Source organism: Agelaius tricolor, unplaced genomic scaffold (genome assembly GCF_023055355.1).
Source record: "Agelaius tricolor isolate 1412-34295 unplaced genomic scaffold, bAgeTri1.0.p SCAF_20, whole genome shotgun sequence".
NCBI classification, from domain to species: domain Eukaryota; kingdom Metazoa; phylum Chordata; class Aves; order Passeriformes; family Icteridae; genus Agelaius; species Agelaius tricolor.
The window spans coordinates 3,269,473-3,293,946 of record NW_027269280.1 but is presented as its reverse complement, the minus strand read 5'-3'; the positions used below and the strand labels follow the sequence as shown (position 1 = coordinate 3,293,946).

The 24,474-nt window shown below is 43.7% G+C and overlaps 1 protein-coding gene across 9 annotated transcripts in view; it reads left to right on the top strand.

The window, feature by feature from the left end:
- Window positions 1–4,954: 4,954 nt before the first annotated feature.
- The window catches only part of LOC139598561 (CAP-Gly domain-containing linker protein 1-like), a 58,661-nt gene continuing 39,141 nt past the window's right edge, over window positions 4,955–24,474 (top strand). For 7 of the 9 annotated variants that reach the window (XR_011681945.1, XR_011681944.1, XR_011681942.1 and 4 more), the window contains exons 1-3: window positions 4,956–5,107; window positions 15,372–15,559; window positions 16,012–16,580. Coding sequence is in view for 2 of the 9 variants with exons in the window: in XM_071445086.1 (XP_071301187.1) it covers window positions 15,466–15,559; window positions 16,012–16,580 (663 nt within the window). In the remaining 7 variants the exon portion in view is untranslated. Of the gene's footprint in view, window positions 5,108–5,615; window positions 5,638–15,371; window positions 15,560–16,011; window positions 16,581–24,474 lie in introns of those variants that run through there. The other 2 variants (XM_071445085.1, XR_011681941.1) reach the window with 2 other exon arrangements.

Below are 24,474 nucleotides of genomic sequence, written 5' to 3'. Positions count from 1 at the left end.
AGGAAGGCAGAACCAAATCACCTTTATGTGTGAATTCTGAGAGGCTGAAAAATCTTTTTGCAGCATTTACCAGTTGAGTTTATTTGGTTGCACTTGGAAAGCAAGTCAAGGTAAATGTTCATCAGATGTTCTAAAATGAATGGCATTTTTCTTCCTAATTTATAGGAGAAATAGTACTTTTATAACAGGAGTGGACAGTGAAATAATGTGCTGTTTCCACCTTCTGCACACATTTCAAGAAAGCTCTGTTGGGAAGCATATGGAGGTCTGGCAGTTTTTGCTCCTCCTCCTTCCATGGAGTTAAAAGCCAGTAATGCCAGTTTCCAGTTTCCTTTGTGTGCTGCACCATTGCCACGTGGATGATCAAGGGATGCAGGGCAGGAGGTGATGATTGCCAGTGCACACCTTCTGGGTGTGTTGTGCAGCTCATGTTTGAAACATGCAGTTCTCTCACCACACCTTAGAGACCTGCTTTTAATGGCTCTTAGGAAATGCTGCTGCTTGAGCAGGACGTGCAGCCTAAGCTTGAGCAGTGCTGGTGGTTTCTGTGAGCAAGTGCAGAAGAGCACACAAGATAAAAATCATCTTTATGTGCTTAGAGCCTTTCAGTGCTCTGTATGGTCCATGCTCAATCACCCTTCCACATAATTAATTGGTCACAACCGATAAGCAAAACAGTTGTGACTAAAGTACTTTCATCTGTTATTCTTTTGTCTTTCAAGTTGCAGTGCTATAAATGTTCCTGTAATGCTTATTTTATTTCTTAAGATAATATTTTTATGATATGTTTTGATCTCAGAAAAGCAGGCAGTGACTGTTTAATTTCTGGATTTAATTTTAATAATTTAATTTCAAATAAGGATAATAATACAAAATTCTCTGGGAGTGCTCAGGTATATCTTTAAATTGTTCTTTTAAATCTTCTCTTTGGGATTGTCCTTTCTTTGGAGGTGGCAGTCAGCATGGATAATGCTGTGAGAAAACTGAAGCAGTAAGTAAAACTCCTCCTGTATTTACCTGTGCTGTAAGACACAGTTAATTAGGGATGGGCAGTTATCTCTGCTGCTTCTCTCATGATGAGGAATTCATTCATCTGCATCTCTTAGCTATTTATCTATAATTCACTGTTCTATCAAGTGCTACATATTGTTGCACTGAAGATGTTTGTAATTAGTGAGGTTTTTAATCTGTCAGCTGTAACTACTCAAATGGGTTTTGTATATTGAAACTGCAATCAGATCACACTCTTAAATCCCAAGGAAAAGCTGAATAGCAAAGTATTTTGGGTCCTTTTAAGTGCCATTCCCATGGTGATGGGTGTGGCATCATAGCCTAGATTAGAGCTTGCTAAAATGAATGAGTAATAAAATCTGTAATGAGGTGGGTATAGCATGAGCAGGCATCACTCACATTTTCCCACAGATTCCTGTTGGCATAGCCCTCGTGTTTATTTACAGCACTTGGAACACCAGAAATATTTTAAAATGCTCATGCACGTCTAAAAAATCAAATCTCTGCAAAATATTCTGAGTACCAGTCAGGTGGGAAGTTGTGTCTTAAAAAGATCCAAATTCCTGACTCTAAATTTTTTATAACCCAATTCACAGCGCTCAAAACATCAAGAAAAGAGAAACAGCTGAGATTCTAGAAGATATCTGAAAGACGGGGTAGCTGCTAAAAATAATTATTTCACTGCAAGCTCTGTGAGGCAGCATAGCTGGGGAAATAAAAAAAAAAAGAGAGAAATGAAGAGGAGGAAAAAGCTCCAATGTAATGCAAGTGCTTCAGTTGCCATGGAAGCCCGTAGCACCTTCATTCTGTGCCATGGCTGCGCTGCCCCTGGGAAGGGAGAGCCACTGAGGATTGCTGCTGCTCCTGAGCACAGAGTGCAGAGTCACTGCTCCTTTTGGGGGCTGGCAGGGGATGAGTCAGAGCGAGGAATTGGTCCTGATTCCTGGAGCAGCTTTTAGAAAACAGGATGGGTTTCATGGCCTGGTAATTACTGTGTGACAATTGGACACTTCCTAGACTTCAGACAACTACAGCAGCAGAGATGTTATGTAAGATTTCTTGCAACATGTATTTAGTTGTGACCCATGACTGAATGAAAATTTATTTACCCCTTCTTTAGAATGCAGCACTCAATAGGAACAAAGTCCTGCTTTGCTTTGCTGTAGGTGAGAATTCAGCTTTTATTGCTATTTACATAAGTGCTGGAATCATTTGCATCTTTATTAATAGACTGGTTCCTCAGTTATCAGGGAAATGAAACACTCAGCAAGAGGAACATTACTGTTAATTTAAGTATCTTGTTTAAACCAGAATGCAGAAAGGATTCTTTTTTCATTTGTTCAAATACTGCTCTCCATTGTTTTACCCATGCTAGGGTAGAACAAATAATGTAAAATTGGATGAAGGCTTGTCTTGAGTAGCCCACCAAAGAACATGGGTTTGGAGAGCTTTTTCTTTTATTGCTGCTGGGCAGTCTGGCTGACCTGGGGAAGGGAAGCAGTAAGTACATTAGCAGTGAAAAGCAGCCTTGACAGAAAAGAAACTACAGAAAATAGTAGTGCAAGTGCTGGGGTTTTTGAAGCAGCACTTCTGAGATTAAAAAAAAAAAGCAATTAGCTGCCTTTTCTGTAGCAGATGTGACCATCAGTTCTGTATAGGAATTGCCAGATGTGCATATTGAAGAGATCATTCAGATGGAAAAAAAAAAATCTTTTCTCAGAATTCTTGTACTTGGGTGAATACATCCCATTAAATAAAAAAATGGATTTCTTCTGTCAAGAGATCCTTACCTTCAAAGGACAACATTTTAGCTCTTTAGAAAGCTTCAACAACCTTGGAGCCTTCACAAATCTGAAAAAGGGCAGAAACAACTGCAACTGGTGTTCCCACATTATTGAGAATCCTAATTGCAAAGTGAGCCTTGTACTTGTGGCCAGGATGCCAGTAGTTTTGTTGGCATCCTGAATTTCCCTGGAGCATCCAGCAATTCCTGTTCTCATGGAATTATGAAAATGCCTGTATATTATTTGTTGACTGATCTGATCATGCAGATCAGAAAACAGCCACCAGGACTGGAATCAAAGATATTCTGGCTTTCAATCACAGCTAATCCTGTACAGAGTGTGGTTTGTAGTACCAGGATCTTTTATTACAATGATTCCTACAAATTGGCTGTGCCCTGCAGGTGCAGACTGGTACCAGGGGCTGTCAGCCATTTCCAGCTGGGATGAACTGAAGTTGCAGTTGCTCCAAAGCTACATTTTCATGGTATGAAGTTGGTTCTGGTCAAAGAATGGATAACAAACACTCTTTTTTTCCTACAGGATCTTGAAGCTGTCTGTTCAGTAGGAAATTACTGGAAAAAACAGTGGCACATTCTCTTGATCTGTGTGACAGTCTCAATTCCTGCCTTTGTCCAGAACATTTTTACCATAGTTTTACAAGGGAGTGAATCAAAATATTTACAGATTTAAACATATTTTATCCATTATTTCCCCACTGTTACTGCTCCCACATGATAAGTTCTACAATAACAGTACAAAGTTGCAGCTTCTAGTTTTCATCTTTAAGCTGTCTTGTAGTGGCTGTGCTGTGTCCTAGATGCATCAGTCTGATATTGTTTATACAAATTTAATGCTGTGCACTGAACTGCAAGCATTTGAGATGGACTTACGTGGTGGCAAATTAACTGAGAGACAAAACATCAAATGAATGATGGAGAATGATAGATACACTTAGAGAAAAACCCATTCCACGTTAGCATCAGATCAGTACAGAAAGCTCAAACCTGCACCACCAGAAAGAAGCACAGAGGTTCACCACTGTAGCTCTCAAGCCAGCAGATATTTCAGGCAAGTGTTCTGTGAAGTTGTACAACTCCCCAGTTTCTACCCTTATTGCAATTTTTGTGGGATTATTTCCATAGCTAGGGGCTGTCGGGTCATTTTTTTTTAAAAAAGCAATCCTTTGCTGGCTCTGCACTTGTGAATAGAGCCGAATGTTTAAATCCTGAAGTCCTTATTCAGCAAAACTTTTATCAAATTTTGCAGGGAGAAAGAGGGGTGACTGTACATGGATTCGAATTTTGTTTCACCATATAATGGCCATGGCAAGAGATTGTGTGTAACCTTTAGGAAGTGAAATTCTAACAAACATTGCTAAATGCTGATGTAGTTGAAACCTATTATTTGGGGGAGTGCATCACACCATTTTGTGCTTTACCGTGCTGGATTAATGCCAAAGAACAAAGCCAAAACGAAACACAAATTGCAATCAGTCCCCAGCAATGGAACTGCTTTCTCATCACCCTTTTGTTCCAATGGCATCATGCAGAAACCCAACAAGCTATGAGGCTGCAAACTGAGGTTTGCTTTGTGAGGAATTCGGTGGTGATGGGCCAGCTCTGGCTGGGCTCCGCTGCCTGTTTATAAGAGGGGAAGAAGTGGAGCAGAGCTGTTTGATTCAGCCTTGAAAATCGGCATTAAATGGTTGATGATGGCATTAGAGCTGCTGCTCCAGCTGTTTAAACTTTAGCGGTGGGATAACGCCAGCTTCCAATGTGTTGCTTCACAAACACAATGAAAATAAAAATATTCAGTACTTTGGGATAATAAATTTCTGCATGATGAATTTCTGGGCATCAGGACAAAAGGAAAATGGAGCGAAGCAGCAGACAGTGAAGTTATTCACCCACTAGAGCGATGTGCTTCACACCTCCCCGTCTGTGCCCACCCTCTCCCCCTCCCACCCAGCCGGGCTGTGCCGCAGCGGCGGCTCCGGGACCACCGGGCGCGGCGGGGTCACCCCGAGCCGGGGCACGGCCGCTCCTCCCTCCCCCGAGCTGCGGCTGCCGCGGGGCGAACAAAGCGGGGGGCGGACAAAGAGAGAGGAGGGGGCGCGGGCAGCTCGGGGGCACCGCCGGTGCCGCTGCCGCTGGTGCAGTCCCCGCCCCGGCGGGCGCAGACGTTGTGCCCGCCCCGCTCCGCCTCCTGCGAGCCGGGGCGGCGCCGCTGCAGAGGGGCCGCGGGAGCAGGAACAGGAGCGGGAGCAGCAGCCGGAGGAGGAGGCGGCGGGAGCGGCGCTGGCGGCGGGGCCGGTGAGGCGGCGGAGCCGGGGCTGAGGGGGCCGCCCTGAGGAGCGCGTGGGGCGACGGCGGCGTCTGAGGGCGGGGGGAACCGCGTCCGCCGCCTCCCGCCTCGGGGCCTCCGCGCTTCCCGTCCGGGCGCCGCGCTGGGCGGGTCTGAGGGCGCGGGGGTCGGTGCCGAGGGGCCGTGAGGGGCGGCGGCGGGGCCGTGAGGGGCGGCGGCGGGCCGGGCCCCGGCGCTGAGGGCTGTTAGCGGCCGCCGCACGTGCTGCCCGCGCCGCCCCGCAGCGGCCGCTCCGGCGGGGGCCCGGCCGAGCCCCGGCGGGACGGGGCGCTGCGGACGCGGGGCCGGCGCGGAGCAGCAGCGGGACGGCCTCGGCTCCCTCAGCCCCCGCCGTGGTTGTGCGGAGCGGGGACGCGAAGGTTGGATCGCAGCCTCTGCTGGAGTCTCGCCCTGGGAAGCTGCGGCGCTGTGCTTGGTTGGTGGTGGCTTGAGCGGCTGATTCTGAGGGAAGAGGTCTGGGTATTCCTTATATTTCTTGGTAAGCGCTGACCTGCAGTTCCCAACATTTACATACGGATATTTTACTAGTAATCTACCTTGGCGTTTTTTGGATTTGTTTTTTATGGCCGCTGCCCATCCTCGCGTTACAAAACCTACTGTTTCCAGGTGAGCTGCTCTGGCATCCCCTCAGGTGGCTCGGGAGGGTTCGCTGCCATGTTCTGGGCAGTGCGGGAGCTGCGGGATTCCCGGGCACAGGCGCTGCTCCAGGCCCCTCCTGTTCCCGCTATAGCGCTGGACCTCGGGCGATGCAGTGCTCCCTTTTCTGTGCCAGAGCTGTCATGGGGCACAAGGTAATTGGTGCTCTTACTCACAGGGTAATGTGGCTCCTGCTGCATAAAAAAATCAGCAGTTAGTTTTTCCTTTCATCTTGGTGCTGATTCCGCGTTTTAAATAATTTTTCAAGACATAAACAAACAAAAGCCAGCACCAAAGAAATTTTCCAAAATAGAGCATGTGGAGGGAAGTTTACTCTGTGATTGTATATGTTGATGATTAAATATATGACTGTGAAATGAAGACTTGTTCCTCCCCACCCCTTCATTTACCCACTGTGCTGAATGGGCAGGGTTTTATAGAAGTTCACAGGTTGCTTTAAGATCTTTGAGCAGAGGGATTTTAAAACATGTGATACTTGTGTTGACACGTAGGAAGAAGAAAGAAAAAGAGGTACAAAAGAGGAAGCGCCTTGATGCCGGCTGCTTTGCAAAGTATTTTATTGAAAGAACAGAAATATGCGTTCTGAATGCAATGTAAATTTAAAACTAGCAGTGGCAGAGAGGTTTTCCTGAAGTGTGTCCATGTGCACCTGCTGCAAGAGTAGGAAGATTGCAAAGTAGATACTGGGAAGGAAAAGTAAACACCTCCCCTCCACCCACAGCAGCATTTCTTATTCTAAGGAAGGGTTTAACTGTTCACCTTTAACTGCTGAGCATTGTTAGTTCTTGCTGTAAAATGACGAGATTTCAGGGTTCTTTTCCTGCCCAGTCCTTGTATACATGCTGGGTGATTTTCTAGCTGTACTGTGCACTACAGTTTCTGTGTACTGAAGGGAGAGGGATGAGTTGTCTGAAGCAGAAAAGCTTGGGAATGTGACCTTAAATGTCCATATCTTTAGGGATCAAGAGGGAGATTCTATTTGGCAAAAAAGAGTTTTACATCATTTGTATGGTTTCCCTTAAAGAGAAGATCTCAGCTTTGTAGGGAGGGCAGAACCCCAGCTGTCCTGTGGGCTCGTTCCAGATGTATTCTGTGGGGAAAAGCTGCATCTTTCCTCGTGTGATTGCACTGTAGGAAGGAGCAGTGCTCTCTCTGCTGATTGCTACAACTTCCTAGAGCTCCTGAAGATTTCCTGTCTGACTTTCAGCTTGTATCTGTTTGCCATCTTCTGAACCTGGATGGCCAGGACAGCCTTTATTTACTCAGCTTGGGCAGATTGCATAATTCATTTAGTGTTCCTCCCTTTATCTCTTAGCCCTGGTAAAGTTTTTCTTGGGAGGGACTGAGAATATATCAAAATAGATCCTCCTTAAAAAGAAATAGAGAGCTCTGCCTTGCCAATATGATTTTTCAGAGCTGCTTTTCTTTCTCTTTCTAAAACACTCGGGTCAAATGTTAACTGTGTATGTTGAATGCAAGATTTCTAATGTTTGAACATGACAACCATGAATGAATGCAGCTCTTGTTTAATCCTTTGGCATTCCTTAGGGACTACTGGCTCTGCTGGCATGTATAAAGAGTAACTCACTGGAATCCTTATTGGAGCAGCATGTTTGGAAATGCCTCAGATGGCTGGTGTTTTGTTATTTCATGAAAGGCAATTTTATACTGCATTAGCTGTAATCTCAGCTGCTCTCAGCCCCATGCCAGTGTCTGCTGGGGCAGCCATTGCCTTGGTGTGCACCAGCAGCTCCTGAATGATTGAAACACCTCCTGCCTGTGCAGGTGTCTGCCCTCCACATCCATTTGCTTTTGTAGAGTGAAGCTGCACTCTGTGCCTGCCCCTTAGAAATACAAATCTGGTACTGGCTCCTGCCCCCCAAGAGGCTGTGAAGGATTCAGGAGATGCATCTAAGGACAGGCTGCACAAGTTTGTGCTTTAACACCAACCTAAGTTTTTCCACGTGGAACGTCTCATTAATTATTTGTAAAAACTCATAAAAATAGTAGCATACATTCTTTTAATGTGTAAGATATGTCTTCACTGTTTCCAGAAGAACCAGCATTAAAAGCTATTCATTTTCCTGATCCTTATAATCCTACTGTCTGTATTTTTAGCTTATTATGAGGGGAAATTGCAAGGCAGAGAGAGAAACTCAGTCTTGTATAGAATCAGCTTATTTGACACTCTCATTCTGCTGCTCTGCTTGGCAGCAGCATCCCCTCAATCACAGCAGCATTTATCCAAGTTCTGAATTTGTGCTCTCTGCCAGCCATGCAGCACTCCTGGTGCTCATTTCAAAGGCTGAGCTATAAACAGGAGCTGGCTTGATGGTTTCACCCAGTGTGAAACAGTTACAGTTTCACCCAAGTCTGGCAAAATTCAATCCTTACTAGAAAAAGCAGCATCTTTGTTTCAGTTGCTTGGGTTGTGATTGTATTAGGGAGAAGCCTTTGTGCCTTTAAATGCTTTGGGCTTGAGGCTGAAGGGAGATGATGTTTTCTTTCTCAAAATTGAGATTGTAGATCCCAAATAACTTAAACTTGAGGCTCTGCTATTCCAAAGTCATCATTTTATCCTGATGGCACTTACTGGGATGGCTGAAGTGCATTATCATAAACAGAAGGCAGTGTGGACAGTCAAACAAATTGTTCTTTCTTCATGAAATGGAGGCATTTGGAGAAAGACAAGAATTTCCTGGGAAAAATGTAAGAAAATTGGTAAGTGATGACAACAGGGTTACCAGAAGAGGTGGCAATTATTTACTTGGTTGGGAACTTTTTCCACACCTCAATCCTTGACTCCTTCTGTAGGGAATGATGTGCTGAGAAGGGAGGATCATGTGCTTTCTGATCTTTTAATAGACCAGAGCAGAAATGTTTTTATAATCTCTGTGCACAGTGGCAACTTGGAGTGTTAGGGTTTGCATCATATTAACAATTATCAGCTCTTCCTGATTAATTAAAGATAGGCAGAATCTTTTTAAAAGGACTGATCAGGCTGTGTTTGAAATAGAAATAGATTGAGAAAAAATTACTCACAAATTGATGGCCCAAAATAGTTTTTTACATTTGTGCTTCATATTCAACAGTCTGTGTTTCAGTGCTTCTTCCCTGAGGATCCTGAGGCATTTGGGAATCTGAATGAGCATAGCAAGTTCTAGAATGATAAAAAAGGGTGACTGAAATGTCCTTGATGCAGAATTAAAATCCATAAGCAGAAGCTCTGATGAATTACCTTCCTCATAGCAGTGCTGTAATATCTGACTGATGGTTTCCTAAGCCTCTTACAATCTTTGATCTGATTCATCTTCTTAGAACAGTTCCTGAGTTAGAAAAACTCACCCCACCTTTCCCTGTCCCTGGCATGTGCTGGGACAATCCTGTTTATACAATTTGCAGCAAATATCCTGCACTTCCCAAGGTGGGAAAACAGCCTTGTATCTTATTTAGCAGCTCAGCTAAATTCCCTGAAACCAATTTTCAGTGGCTTTGGGTCTCATAATGGTTGCCTTCCTAACTGTATTAAGTTCAAGGTTTATATTCTCTCCCAGTAAACTGCTAACCTGCTGCTGCCAGATGTGTTGATGGCCAGTTTGCTTCAGAAATCAGTTGTTCTAAAGGTACTGGGAGAAACTCAGCTCTTTAAACACAACTCCCCCTCCTCCTGGTTCACCTGCTTCTGTGAAACTTGTAGCAATAGGATTTATTTTTATTAGAGATCTCCTGCCTTTTCTTTTTATTTAGTTGAAATCACCCAGCAGCTCAAAATCAAAGGAGAAATATAGATTTGTGTGCAGGCCTGGCTGATGTTGAAAGATGATCTAAAATCTTTGGTTTGAATCCCCTGGGATCTGTGAACTCACACAGAGAACAGTTCCAGTACAGAAACACAACTTCTGCTGTTGATTTCAGTTAAGGAATAAACCTGAAGTTGCTGGTTGAGCTGTGGGTTCCTTAATGAGGGCCAGTGCTGTGGGGCTCTGGGATTCCCAAACATCCTTCCCCAGTCCCTCTAGTGTAGCAGAGAGATACATCTCTGCATCTCTGAGCTCTTTGGGTTATTCTGGGATGTCCTCAGCCCCAGGCAGTGGTTCCATGGTGGGATGAGTGCTGACAAGGCTGAGTGTTTGTGTTACAGCCCTGGGACTGCTCAGGGACCATCCCTGCCTGCTCCTTCTCACTGACACACACTGCCTGCCTCACACTGAGGAGTGTGCATCCAAACCAGTGCCCTGCAAAAACGAGCTGAAGGTTTTTCAGGCCCTCTGCCACTGATAGGACAGCTCTGTTTCACTTTCTCTTGGTTTTTGCCACTCTTCCTTTGAGGCTGAGTTCATCACATCAGTGCCGCTGTCAGAGGAGCTGTGTCATCCCAGTGGGCAAAGTTCCCAAATTCCTGCAGGCTTTGGGCTCCTGTTATTATGGCAGCAAAAGCAAACTGTGTTTGGGTTAGGCTAAAGCCCTACTGATTTCCTGGAGTTACCCTGGTTGCTGCTGTGAGGGCACCTCAGAAGAACAGGAATTGCTTTTGTTCTGTAATGTAAGAGTTATGCCTGGTTAAATTAAATAGAGATGCACTTCTTCAAGAGTCTGTCTCTAGGAAAATCCATATTTATGTTAAAAAACAGAATATAAGAAACTGTGGCTTTGAGGTTTCTGTAGAGTAAGTGTTTGCCCTTGTGAAGGGTTGACTCTGGAATTCCTGTGATGGTTCTGTTGGATTGGGCTGGAAAGCAGAATGACATAAGGACCCTGTGGAAGTTATGAGATCTTCTTGTTTATTTCCTTACAAAATTGTTATTTCCTGTTCCAGTACCTGCAAACAACAGATCTGAAAAGTCTGAATTTCTTTTGTTATTTTCTACCTGATCAGATGAGTTATAAATGCAGTTTTTTTCTACCTTTAAGGGTGAGGTACAAAACACTGGTTTGATGTGCAGGTACCAGTGTCATGTTTTGATGTTGGCACTAAGCAGAGCATAGTAACCCAAATAAATATGTTTATATGTTTTCATGGCACTTGGCATAACAAACATTGAATTAAATAATGTCTTTTCTTCTAGTAGTGCTGTATCTGAAAGCTATATTCACATCATAACATGACTTGAGTAATTGACAGAAAAATCAATGGTTTCTGGAAGACAAAATGAAACTGAAGCCATGTTTTTAAATGCTCCCTTTCTCTAATTGCTGTGTGTTAAATGAGTAATCAAACATTGACTTCCAAATGCCAGCTCTTGTATTGAAATCTTAAATTCTTAATTCTATTTGTTTTCTGTTTGCTATATAAATTCTTTCTTAAATCACCTTCATTTCAATGTGGCTGATACCTGAGGATGCCTCTAAATCCCTGAGCAGTGCAGTTAGAAGCTTGGCCCAGCTCAGATGCTCAGTTTGCTGTGCCAGTGGCCCTCAGAGGTGTTTGTTTCCTCACCTCACTCCCACCACATTTTGTGTTTGGGCCTCTCTTTGTTAACAAATGCCTCCGGTGCTTTCTGGTGTGCCTCAGTGTGAGCTTGCTGCCCATTCAATAAATGCATCAGAGCTGACAAAACACATGGGATTTGCAGTAGGGCAGGAGCATGAGGGTCACAGAGAAGTTCATTTGCCTTTTCACTGTCTGGCTTTGGTGGATCAATGCAGAGAGACCTGGATGTGAGTGCATTGCTCCAAAATTGTTGTATTTAAGTAGGGAGTGGCCAGGAGTGCTGCATCACTCCAGAGAGGCTCTGTAAAGTGAGTACATGAGAGCTTCCAAATCCATCCTTCTGGTTTAGCAACTTGGAACTGGGCAGGACTGGCTTTGAAGCTGAGTGAGACTTTTACAGTGGATATTGTGTGCTCTGCAATATTTCACTGTAAATGTAATCCATAGCTTGCAGAGTGGTTATTCAGATTTTTGGGTGTCCAGTAAGAAATTTCTCCAATAGACCCAGAATGCAACAGAGGGAGAGTCAGGATTAGGAGGATTTTTGTTGCAGGATTCAGCTCCTCTTGTGCCTCTCCCTCCAGAATTGTTCCTGTGAGGATGCTGCTGTGCATGTCCCACTCTGGTCAGTTTGTGCACCTGCAGTGCAGGAATTGCTCCCCTCAGAATCCCCCACAAGTTTGGCTCTGATCTGGCTCATTCTTGCACACACAGAGAAATATTCTTCAAGAGGTAGCAAGCAGCAAGAGCAGTGCAAGGAGAAGGCATTGATTTTGTTCAAAGCCAAAATGGGGTTGTATTTTTAAATCAGGTATGAATTTCAAAAGCTTATCAATTCAACTGAAACTATTCAGTGCTTTTGTAAATATATATACTCAATTTTTACAGGAGTGTAATAACAGCCCAGCAGCCTGCAAATACAACCTGTGGAGCTGTAGGAATTGGATCTGAATCATGGAGAACATGTTTATGTGCTTTAGCTTTAAGGCTGCAGTAATTTTAGGAGTTGTGTTCATAACTGTGTAGGACCAGAGCTCTTGGAGTAACTCATGGACTGCAGGGGAATCTCTCCAGGTTCAGAATTCCAAGTTACTTTCTCTAAACTGCAGATATTTGAGGAATGATTCATGAGCTCCCTCAAGCTTGGCAGCAGCAGCTGGACAACAAGTATGAAACAGGTATTTGAGAAATGCAGTTCAGGCAGAGACTTCAAACTGTGCTTCTTGTGCTGAGCTTGTTTTTGTCTCAGGAAAGTGAAGATTATTATCACATAGCACATTAGTAGGATTTATTTACTTAAACCAATGGTTCTCAACTTGTTCCTTGATCCATGCAATACTTAGAGGTCTTTAAAAGATAAATAAAAAGTAATGATATCATTAATCAGTTAAAATTCATATTGTGTGTAGTCATGTATTTCCAATAATGGCACAAGTGCAAAGCCTGTGCTTAAAATGTCTTTTTATGCTCAGTTTTGTTACTGGTAGAACACTTCAGTGGAATATATTATCAGAGGCTTTCTGGACCTTTCCTTAGGTTCCTGACAGGATATTTTGGGGACACAGTAATATTTTTGTCTATTGCTTATAAGGATCCTTTTTGAGGAGAGCCAAGTCAGATTGAAGGGAGGAAAGAACAAATTGAGACAAGCAGTGAGCTGCTGTCTTCTATGAGCACTGAAGTGAGATCATTGACATCTGGAGCCTGTTAGGATATGTTGGAATGTAATGCTTAAAATCACTTGATGCAAATTTATGTGTTTTATGAGCTCCATTAGGCAATGCTGTTCCAAAGGCCCTGGCCCTAAGACCAAAATTTGCATTTTAACCATTGCAGTGAGGCAGTCAGTTATGAAAAAGTGTTGCCTATCATCTTAGCTTTTATTTTTTCTGAATTCAGGTACAATTTCAGTAACTCTGAAACCAGGACAGGAGGGATTGTGTTACTTCTGGCCTAATTGAAGGCCTGTGTGTTGAGAAAAGCAAATGACACAGCAAATACATAACCCATGACTGTGGAGAGCAAGATTAAACTCTGAATGAGGACCCTGAGCCAAGAAATGCAGGGCAGAACATTCTAACTTTCTGTGGAGCAGGGGCTTGTGAAGCATCTATTAATAAATAATTAACTGAAACTGGCAAAGGCTCATTTGGGTGGTAATGCAGTGTGTGCTGTGCTTGGCCCTGCTCAGGGCAGCTGTGCTGGGGCTGCAATGGTCTGGGGGCCACAGAAAAGGGGATGGATGGGAAAAATGGCAGAGTGCTGGGGACCAGGTCCAGCTTCCAGGCTTCAGGAGAAACCTTCCTCAAGGAGGATTCCCCTTGGCCCAAACTTCCATCAGTTGGGTCCTTGGTACTGACTGAACTAAAAAGGACTGGCCATGATGCTTCCCCTGTTTCTGTGTTTGTACCAAATCCTTCTTGATCTGGAACAGTTTTTGTGTTTTGTGGATTTTGATGGGTTGAGGAAGGTAAGGGAGGTGAGCATGGAGATTCTGGAGTTGGAGAGGAGGGAATAGGGCCTGTAGCCTGGGGAAGGGAGTACATTTGTTAAGGAGAAAAAAAGACTTTTCAGGCCCTTGGTGTGTCAGGTCAAAGTGCAGTTTTAGGGGATTTCTAAAAGGAAGGGTAAGGAAATGTGCAGGATGCAGCCATAACTCTGCAGGCAGGTGAGTGACAAACTTCTGGCAACACTAGGAAAAAAAAGGTTCAGAAATCTTCCCAGCACTTCATCATTTTGATGGAGCAGAACTTAAATTGTGGGCAAACACAATTACATCCAAGGTAGTTATTCATGCTTTTTAAAATGTAACATTGTTGCAGACTTAGAAAATGCCTTGAATTTGGCATGGCAGGTCTTGAAATAACATAAGGGATGTTTCACTTTGGTGTTGAGGTTCACAAAGCAGTGAATTGATTTTTAGGAACACTGATTAATAATTCATAATACAGGAGGGATAAATCTCAGCCTGCTACACAAATCCAGGATTGGTTTCTTCTCCTTGCTGCAGCAGAGCTGTCTGTCTGTCCTGGCAGCTTTGCTTTACCTTTACCTGGCTGCTGAGCTCCAGTGTGCAGCCCTGGGCACTGGAGGCTGCACTGCCCACGTTTGAGTCCTGGCAGGTGCTGGGTGAGGGGCAGCACTGGGACCTGCTCTGTGCTGCTGCTTTGACGAGTTCTGAGCAAACGCTGCAGCAAACTCGCTGCCTGCCCCTTCCCTCTCCCCTTCAGCTTTTTGTGGAGCTGTGTGCTGCTGCTGCTGCTGCTGCTGAAGTGGTGTAGCTGTTCTGGCAGTGCCTCGTGTAAAAGTCAGCACAAAGCCAAGCTGTGTTCACACAGAATAGTTTATTCCTTTGAAGAAAGGGAGAGCAGTCACCTTGAAGTTCGGCTTTGAATTCGCATTCGAGGTAAAAAAAAAATATACAGAATTTTCATTAGAGATGAAAAAGCCTTTCTGAAGCTCTTGTAATCAGAAAGAAGATGCCTCCTGTGGCAAAACACAGTTCCCTGAAAAGCTTGGAGCTGCCTTCCAAGTTCTATCCTAGCAACGTTGGGAAGAGTCCCTCCTCTAAGCTGGGGCACCGCCGGGGACTGCGAGCAGCCGCTCTTGTGATCTGAGGTCACTGAGAGCCCAGGTGCCTCCTTGCTTTTCAGTTGTCATCATGTAACTCTTCAACAATTTAAGCTTTTCAGCTCCAGCCTCTTAGAAACTTTACTCCTTTTATCCTGAAACTCCTGGCTCTCTTGATTTCTGTTGCTGTTATTTCTCTAGGCTCAAGCTGGTTTTGCTGGGGTGTTGCAACACTGGAAAAAATATGACTGAAAGCAGTTGTGTGTGTGCAGCAGTTAAATCTATGTGTAATGTTAGCTATGCTGTTAAGGGCTTTGTTTTTCTTTGTTAAAAAAGCCTTTTGGTTTAAATCTCAAGATAAATACAGCAGCATTCAACAAAGTGAGTTCTTTTGATGATTTAGGTTTTAATAGGAAATGGCCTTCAAATGCTGCTGGTTGCTACTGGAAAGCATTTTTTATAATGCATTTCATACACAGATTGTGTATATATAGAAATCCCTTCTGCAGGAGTTAACACTGAGCTTTGCTCATGTTTGATCTTTTTATATACAGGTTTATTCCAGAGTTGAAAAAGCCTGAACAATATATTTTCTCCATGTTTGGAAAAAGATAGTTGCTACAGAACAAGGAGGATAATTGCAAAAAGATGAGTATGTTAAAACCAAGTGGACTGAAGGCTCCTTCAAAGACCATCAAGCACGGGAGTACCTTGCTCAAAACACCTGCACCTGTTGCTGCTGGTAAGGAACAGTTAAATATCTCATTCATCTTCTGACAAAAAGTACCTTGCATGCTCTAGTATACACTATTTTTACTCTTGACACCAATGTATTTTTGCTTGTATTTCAGATTTAAAAAAATTACATGTAGAACTTAAAAACCTCTAAAGGTTACTAATTGGAAATCAATTTTCCTCAAACCTTGTCATGATAGAAATGCTTTGGGAGGTTTTGAAGTCAGACCTGTGATTTTTGTTGTTACAAAACCAACGTTACAAAAACCTTCGTTAAATTCAGTGTCTCTGTCCTTAGATTTTGAATTTTTTTTCCCAGTGATTAGAGCATTTACACAGGAAGATTAAGAGTTGTGATCCCCTAAGTAGGGCCATTGTTACATCGAAACTCAGTAGTGATGCTCTCTGGAATATCAGTGTATTTGATTGCTGTTGTTTCTCATTGTGCTTTGATTCCAGCTCCAGCAGAAAAAGCAGCTCCCAGTGAGAAGACCTCGAGCACAGCCCCTGCAGATGCCCACGAGGAGTTTGTGGATGATTTCAGGGTCGGGGAGCGCGTTTGGGTCAACGGGAACAAACCCGGCTTCATCCAGTTCCTGGGGGAGACGCAGTTTGCCCCGGGGCAGTGGGCAGGGATTGTCCTGGACGAGCCCATCGGGAAGAACGACGGCTCCGTGGCAGGGGTTCGCTATTTCCAGTGCGAGCCCCTCAGGGGAATTTTCACCAGGCCCTCCAAACTCAGCAGGAAAGTGCTGACAGAGGACGAAGCCAACGGCACCCAGACAGCTCACGCCTCCAGAGCCACGTCCCCAACGTCCACATCAGCCGCCAGCGCCGTGTCCTCATCCACCGCTGCGCTTCCCCCTTCAGGAATCCCACAGAAAACCCCCCTCGCTGCTAAGGAACATGCAACTCCTTCTCAGATTAGCAATCTGTCCAAAACTGCCAGTGAATCTATATCAAACCTCTCAGAAGCTGGATCACTAAAGAAAGGAGAAAGGGAGCTCAAAATTGGAGATCGAGTGCTGGTAAGATTTCCCTGGCTGCTTTTGACTGATGAATTAAAACTTCTGCTAATATTCCAAACTTTTCTGCCATTTCCTTGGTCAAGATAAGGTAAATTCATGCCCTAGCTTTCTTTTTCTAGTGTCTTCTGTAAACAAGCTCTTTGCATGCTGTGGGAATATCTTGGCTGAAGCAAGATAAAATGGTTCTTTTGGCAGGTTTTAATCTATTATGTTTTGCCACTGCTTAAAACACAACATAGTGTTTATCAACATATTTGTAGCTTATCTCTCTGTATCTTCAAGAGCTCCAGTTATGCTAAATTCAAACCAAGCCTGTGAGATCTCCATGCAGGTCTTGTGCCCTGTGCAGGGCTGTGCCTTTAGAAAGCAAATAGTTCAATAATTGATTGTTCCTGAGTGGTGCTAGGCAGGAACAGAGGCAGTCTCATAATGCCACTGATCAGCCAGGAATTCTGTGTGCTCCTGGGGATGTGCCAGGTTACTTGGCTGCCCTTCCTGAATTCAGAGCCCTAAATGCTTCTGTCACTGTATCATCTCACCTTTTTAAAAGGGAGTTGTTAGTTTTAACATTTTTTAAAAAATTATTATCTGAAAACTGGTGGTTGGTTGTGTATGTTGTATTCTTAATTTAAAGAGTGTTTATATTGCCTTTATATATAATTGGAATGATCCTTGTATGCTCACCAGATCTATGATCACTGTAACAGAAATCTGATTTTAGGTTTGATTTACTCCAGTGAATTATTAAGCTAAAGATTTCTCTCTCTCTTATTTTGATACAATCTTCTCTCATGTATGATACAATTTTAGACTTTCCATGAGGCAGGTGTGAGTATCCTGGCATAGAAACATTCCTGGAGTTACTGTAAGGACATTATATAGAAAAAAAATCCCCTGAGTTTTATTGTTAGTCCTGCACTGCCCCACTAGAAAATAATTCTGCAGTGAAGGCGGATTGATATTTTAATTAAATTTATTGTATCTTTGAAGGAAGAATTTGCCTCCTCTTTCTGTTTAAGAAGAGCTTAAAACACACAGGGCCAAGTTGAAGAAGGAGACAAAGGTGAAGTGAGGGCAGGGGTTGGCTGACAGCTGGATTTGGGCTGAGATGTGTTTTCTTGGAGTGCCAATGGAAACAAAGATTTGTGGTTTATCCCTGGCTATTTCTGTCAGAGACTGAGCCCTGTTGTCCTCCAAACAACATCAGGGCTTTAACCTCTTGTTTGCCTTTTCCTCAAGGACTTGTGTCAGCCCTTGTGGGAGAATGCTCTGGTGCTGTGAGGGCATCACTCTGCCTTCCCTGTGTCCAGTTAGTGCAAATTGCAGAAGCAGCACATCCTAAGTGCCACACTTTGATAATAATAAGGTCCCAAATTGTTAAGTAGGACAAGTTAAACTTAATATTTCATCCTCTCTACTACCTCTGTTTGCCTGAAGTCTTCCTTGTGAATCACCAAATTGTAGTTTGAGGTTTTTTGGGGTAATTCCTAGCACAGTATGTTGGTGATGCATAACTATAATTTCTACACCAGTATAAGACACTCAGGAATGTGAATGTTCAAGGGGCAGGATCCTTGTTTACTCTTTTTCAATCCTTTGGGATCCCATGCTGATTATTTGTAGTAGATCCCAGCCTCTGCTGGCATGTCTAACAATAATTCAGATGTAAATATCTGAAGTGGCCAGCTTAGTTCAAATAATTCTGAGCTTGGCTGAATAATTGATTCATCTGTTAATATATTTTTCCCTGGCACTGAACTCAGCACTGAACTGTAGAGTTGAGATGTAACTGAGTAATTCTGGGAGCTGTCCTCAGAGCTTCCAACCAACACCAGCTGTTGGGAGAGACCTGGCTGGCACTTGTGTCACTGCTCAGCCACTCCTGCTCCAGCAGAGGGACAAATTCACCTGGCCTGCTCCACATCCCTTGGGTTTTATTTATGCTCACAGCAGCCCCTCCTCAGTAATACCCAAGAGGATGAAGGGCTGGGGGGATGTTTCCAGTCCCAAATCAGCACAGAAATTTCCCCTCTAAGTGACAAAGTGGTGTCACAGAGTTCCAGCCTGACCACACCATTGCAGGGCTGGAGGGGCTCAGTGCTGCACCATCCATCAGTTCCTGCAGCTTGCACCAACTGCTCTGAGAATTCTGTGAAGGTTTTTTGGTGCTCATGGACACAGGGAGAGAACAGCTGTGGGGAATTACAGTTTGAGAACAGGGAGCCTCCAGCAGTGTGGAACTGCAGTTCAAAACAATGAATTTATGATAGACAAAAGCTCATTTGGGAGCCCTATTAAACCAGCTAATTGGAAAATGACATCCTGAAGGGCAGATTGATGGATGGGTAAGGCACAGCTCATCAGCCAAGATTACATTCCAGAATGGACATCAGCAGGCCCCAACTTCATTGATCTTAGTGGGTGATCTCAGGGTGTGGAATGAACTATTTCAATCTGTTCATTTTTTTCCCCTCTAACTCGGATTCTAAAGTCCTTAATGGGAGTTACCTTGAGTGGATCAGTTAAATTGCTTCAAGTTTCTTTTTATTGGTGGTAACTGGCTGGGTTTAGAGGATTTCAACAAAAAAAAAGGCAAAATCTTACAGCTCTTTTTGTCTACCCAGTCTGGACTAGCAAGGAACAAGAGGCCACTCAGACAGTGTTTACTAATTCACATCTCAACTTTTCACATTACACAGATGCAAATTGGGCACAAGTTTGAACCTGAAATGTTGGGTTCAATTTCAGGCTTTCCCAGCAGCTCAGCTTTGTTGGAGCATTCTGCTGCTCCTGCAGAGATGTTCATGCTGCCCCTCTCCAGGAACAGCAGCTGCCACTCCTCGGGTTGGCTTCTGCACCATCCCAGCAACTCCTGCCCCAGTGGTGCTGGGGTGAGGTGCTTTGGTTAAAGGCTGTTAGGAGCAAAGGAGTCTTGAGGAGGTGATTAAAGCTCCAGTGTGTGGCCTGGATTGTTTTGTGTGCAGAGAAAAGATGCCTCAGGGATTTCTTCTTGTTCCTTTGATCTCTGGTGGTTTCACCAGTCTTTTGTACATGTTAAGATAGAATTACCAAATGCTAAGTGGTCCCATATGAGAGTCCTCCCAAAGTTCTACAGGAGAGCTAAGATCTTCAAAATATCTTCCAAATATAAAGGGTTAATAATAAAGGAAGCTTCCAGTGAATATACCCTGATTGATTTGGTTATGAAGACAGGTACCCACAGATCTTTCCTTCATTCACATCAGTAAGAATAGTGGTTACATACAGATTGCTTGGGACACTTATTCAGAGTTAAAGAAAAGATATTCCAGAGAAGTAAAAGAAAGAAAATTTCCAGAGGGAAAAAAAAAATCTCAGAGAAAAGAAATACCAGAGAAAATAAATTCCAGTGCAGAAAGCAAGCAGGGCTGGAGGGGATCACCTGTGTGTTCTCCAGACCAGGCTGGCTCACAGCATCTCCTGTGAGGCTGAACAGTGCTAGAGAGACAGAGATAAAAAGAAGCAGCCTTGCTTTGTCAGGGGGCAGAAAAACCTCTTTTCCCAAAAGACCTTGGATATTAAAAAGACACTGACATCAACACAGACAGTGCTTCAAGGTATTGGATATGTCAGCTGTGGGTGCCTGCAGAAAAATACAGCAATCAGCTACAACCTTGCCTGGCTTTTCCCCTCAATTTGAAGAAGACATTTCCAGGCCATTAAATTGAGTTGTAAACATCAGAAAAATAACTCATGGTAGACATCAATGCCCATAAGGGAAATATAATAATTGTGGAGAAATTCCCATTGTCCTCTTGTCTTAGAAGTTCTCTTGCTTGAGATTCCAGAGGAGTCAAAGCAAATCAAAAGCAAATCAAACTGAGTGAACACACAAGCATTCACTGAACTATTACAGCTCTAAATGGATGTTCTAGTGGAGAAGAACCTTTAGATTTCTGTAGTTTACTCCTCAAAGATGAATAATTGCAACAGCACCCTGTGCTCTGCTCTCTTGGGAATCTCTGATGATGAATCTGTCTCACTCCAATCCCAGTGTATCTGAGCTGTATTCAGCAAGCTTGTGCTCAGTTTTCCTTTCACTAACAAGAAACCACCATGATCATACTTGGGAATGTTGAAAATGTAGGTAGGTAAGTTTGGATGTATCAAAGAATTGGGGTTTCTTATGTGTAATTCACTATTCAGCTTTTCATTTGGTGCACTGATGTATCTTTTACTGAATCAAAATTGGGCTAAACCAAAGAAGAACTATTAATGCAAAGAGTGATACACACAGCTCTGTATTAGGCATAATTTCCATTCTTAAGACATGATGTATGTTCTGGAATCTGGATGTGATTTAACAGTTAGAACATTAACCCTGGACAGCCTGATCTTGTAGTTGGGGATTCTGTAACACAGGAAAGTTGATGTGGAAATCTGCACTTCCCTCACTGACCTCATCCAGCCTTTGTGGGGTTAATGACACAGTGCCAGAACTGCAGTTGATTTCTCTGCTGAAAATCAGGCTCCAGCATTTGAACCTGCTCTGAATAAGAATTGCTGTGCACTAAGTGCCAGTGGAAGTGCTCGGTGCTAAACCAGATGGGGAAAGAACAACAGAAAACCAATTCAGAAAACAAATTACAATTACTTTCAGGCTCAGCCAGTCTGGGTTTCCTGTGTGAGCTCTGGCCACAGAACCTGTTTGCCCTGGTGTTGCACACTTAGGATTTCTTAAGAGCCCAATGCAAAGTTGATTTTAAAAACAAACAAACAAACAAACCCCCCTGAGCTACCCAACAAAACAAAGAGAGGAATCTGCTCCCTGTGACAACTGTTGCCAGTACCAAAAGTTGAAGCAGCTTTGACAGCGTTGTCAGCTTTTCCCTGAAGGGACCAGATGCTGTATTTTAAATAAATAAATAAATAAATAACAATCTTATCAACCTAAGGGGTCTTAGGCTTCTCAAGGGATTAAAGTGCTTTCATTCATTTAACCAGTTACAGCTTCATCACAGCCTGCCAGATCTGCTGCTTCTGGGGCTGAGCTGCAAAGCTGCACCTCGGCCTCTGTCCATATGGTCACAAAAAGATGCAAACTCAATTTACAGGCCTGTGCTGATGTGGCCTTTCTGCAGAGTCCTCCCTGGGCACGGGTGACAGCTCTTTTCACTTTATTCCCTGTTTTCCAGATCTGCCTGTAAGTTACTCTGGGCTCTGTTGTTTCTTCCCAAGGTCTGTGGTGCTGGAACAGGCAGGGGCTGATAGGAGATTATTGTCAGATTTGTTTCCACCCCTGTAACCTATCTGCAAGTAAACATGACGTAGGGCTGTCAACTGATTACATTCCAGGGCTCTGAAAAGCAGCCAAGGGAAAAAGAAACTTCACATGTAGAGAGGAGTTTCTCCCTTCAGCATTGTCACTGTGGTGCTTTTAAGGTTTTCTTTTTCTGGATTTTACTCAAACTTTCTCAATAGAAAATGCACTTCTGAGTTTAGCCTGTTTAAAAGTCTGTGATAATATTTAACTGTTATGAGAACAAATATTCATTGGTGGTGTTGCAGTTAAAACAGTGCAAAAGTATTTGGCACAATGCAGGCAAGGATGGAAAAGGAAGAAAAATGTGGAAGTTGGCAACGTGTGAGTGGTTTGTGCTCTCCTGGGGCTCTTCCCTGGAGCCTCCTCCATCAAATGTGACAATTTTAACTGCTCAGTCACACTTCTGCTTTCTTCTTGAGCTGAGGTGACTGTGAGCTATTTTGATGGCTTTGTCATGTTAAGGATTAAAGTCATTCTTATATTTATGTATGACTACTTAGGCTGTGCCTCCTCTGATCTATGATGTAGATTAGTTTGCTAAGTGGCTGCTGCAGCAGGAAATCCACGTAGGAGCAAATATCTGAGGGTAAGGGGTGTCCAAAGGCTTTTCTTGCAATTCCTCACCTGGGTGATTTTCCCTGTGCAAACCTCTGCTTTCTTTTAATGTCACTTTTAAGCATTTTTCAGGACATGGCATTACCTATCTGCTCACAACTCAGGTGTCAAAGTTATCTTAAAACAAGGCACGAGTCCTGTCTGAGTCACCCTCTTTTGGCAACTCCTTATTTAAATTCCAATTGCATGTGAGTCCCTGGGCTGTAATGGCAGGGGCTGTGACTCCCCACATGCCTTGGCAGTCGTGAATTCCTTTTTTCTGTGGGGATTCTCTGGCTCCCTTCCCCTCTCCCTGCCTTCCCAAGGGGGAATATCCAGGAACACGTTGTCCTCAGTCATTTCAGCACAGGATGGGAGAAGGAACAGTTTATTTACTTATTTTAGGTTTTGCTTTTTTTGTGTGTGTGTGGTGGTGATGAATTCACATGTGGTTTTTGTAGTATGGAATTGCTGTTAGAATGGTGGGTTTTTTTTTTTTGTTTCCTTTTGAGTTGGATGGATGAATTAAACCTCAATAGCATGTCAGCTTTAGTTACCAAACTGTTTCCTCTGGAAGTGAAGGATTGTGTGGTAGCACAGTGTGTATCTTACTGCACATGAGGGTTTTTGCCCGCTTTGGCCTTGCTTTTGAGCTTGCAAGTTGACTGCAACCAAGTTGGGTAGAAGTGGAGAGGTTTCAAAGCAAATTCTTCCAAGTTCCATGGAAACAGCCCAGTAGAAGGTGGAGACTCTGCCCACAGTTCTGGAAAAGCTGAATTTGCCTTCACAGAACTTTGCATGTCACAGAATCCACATGATCAAGGCTTGTCTGAATCCTGTTCCAATCAGTGCAAACAGCAGAAGTCACTCTTATTTTTCTAAGGTTTCAAATCTTCTCTAAATGCTAATGATCTCATAGAGTGCCTGGTGGTGCTGATTTCCCTGTTCTGTTTAGGACTCCAGGCAAAATCCAGTCCAGGTTTGGGTGTTTCCTGAGGGACATCAGCTCTGCTGCAGAAACATCCCCACAGAAATTAGCTCAGTGCAGTCACAGGGTTCATTACAGGTGGAACTGGGTAAAATGTACAGACCTGTTCCATGAGAAGCAGAGGAGCTGATCACTCTGTCCCCTCTGGCCTTGGAGGGGTGAACAAATCAATTAAACACCATTTCTGCTGCCAGCTGGAAGCAGCTCCACTAAATCTGGAGAAACAGGAGGAAGATGATTCTGATTAGAACCTGATTAGTGAATCCCAGGTGTTTCAAAGGCTCTCTGTGGGTTTTGCTTTGCCAAGTGCTGCACATTGTGGTGCTGAATTGTCCTGAAAATGCAGAAATACCCAAGAGAAAATGCAGAAATACCCAAGAGAAAATGCAGAAATACCCAAGAGATGCTTTCAGGAGTCACCACAAGTGGGCAGAATGGGAGACAGAGCAGTTGTTATTCACCTTTCACCTTCTCTGGGCAGGTTTGAATGAGTGATATTGTTCCACTGCCAGTGTTCAGAGCCTGCCTGGCCTCTTTTCCACCAGCACTGCTCAGATCACTCATTTTTTAGACCATCTCTCTTTTTCCCCCTGGATTACACTGGGTTATTTGTTTTGTGCTTCTCCTTATCTTTGGAAATGTGGCTCCACAAAGGTTCTCACAAGGTCTGGTGTGTTCATCCCCCTGTCCTTTCACCAGGAGCTTCTTCACCACCTCAGGTTTCCAAACCCATTTTGCTCTTTCACTTTACCTGGCAGCAAATTAATGTAAGCTCAGGTATAATTGGATAAATGGAATTTAATCCCTTTTTGCATGTGTTTGACACAACTCTAGTGAGTTCCAAGCTAAATTCCTCACCTCAGCATGACCTGCAGGCTCACCCAGATTCTCTGGAGTATTGCAGTTTGTGTTTTCCAGCTTGACTCATGGAGTGTGGGAACTGACTGAGAAAACGTCTGGCACTTCTTTTCTCCATCCATTATTTAGTGACCTGCCTTAGCATGAAAGAA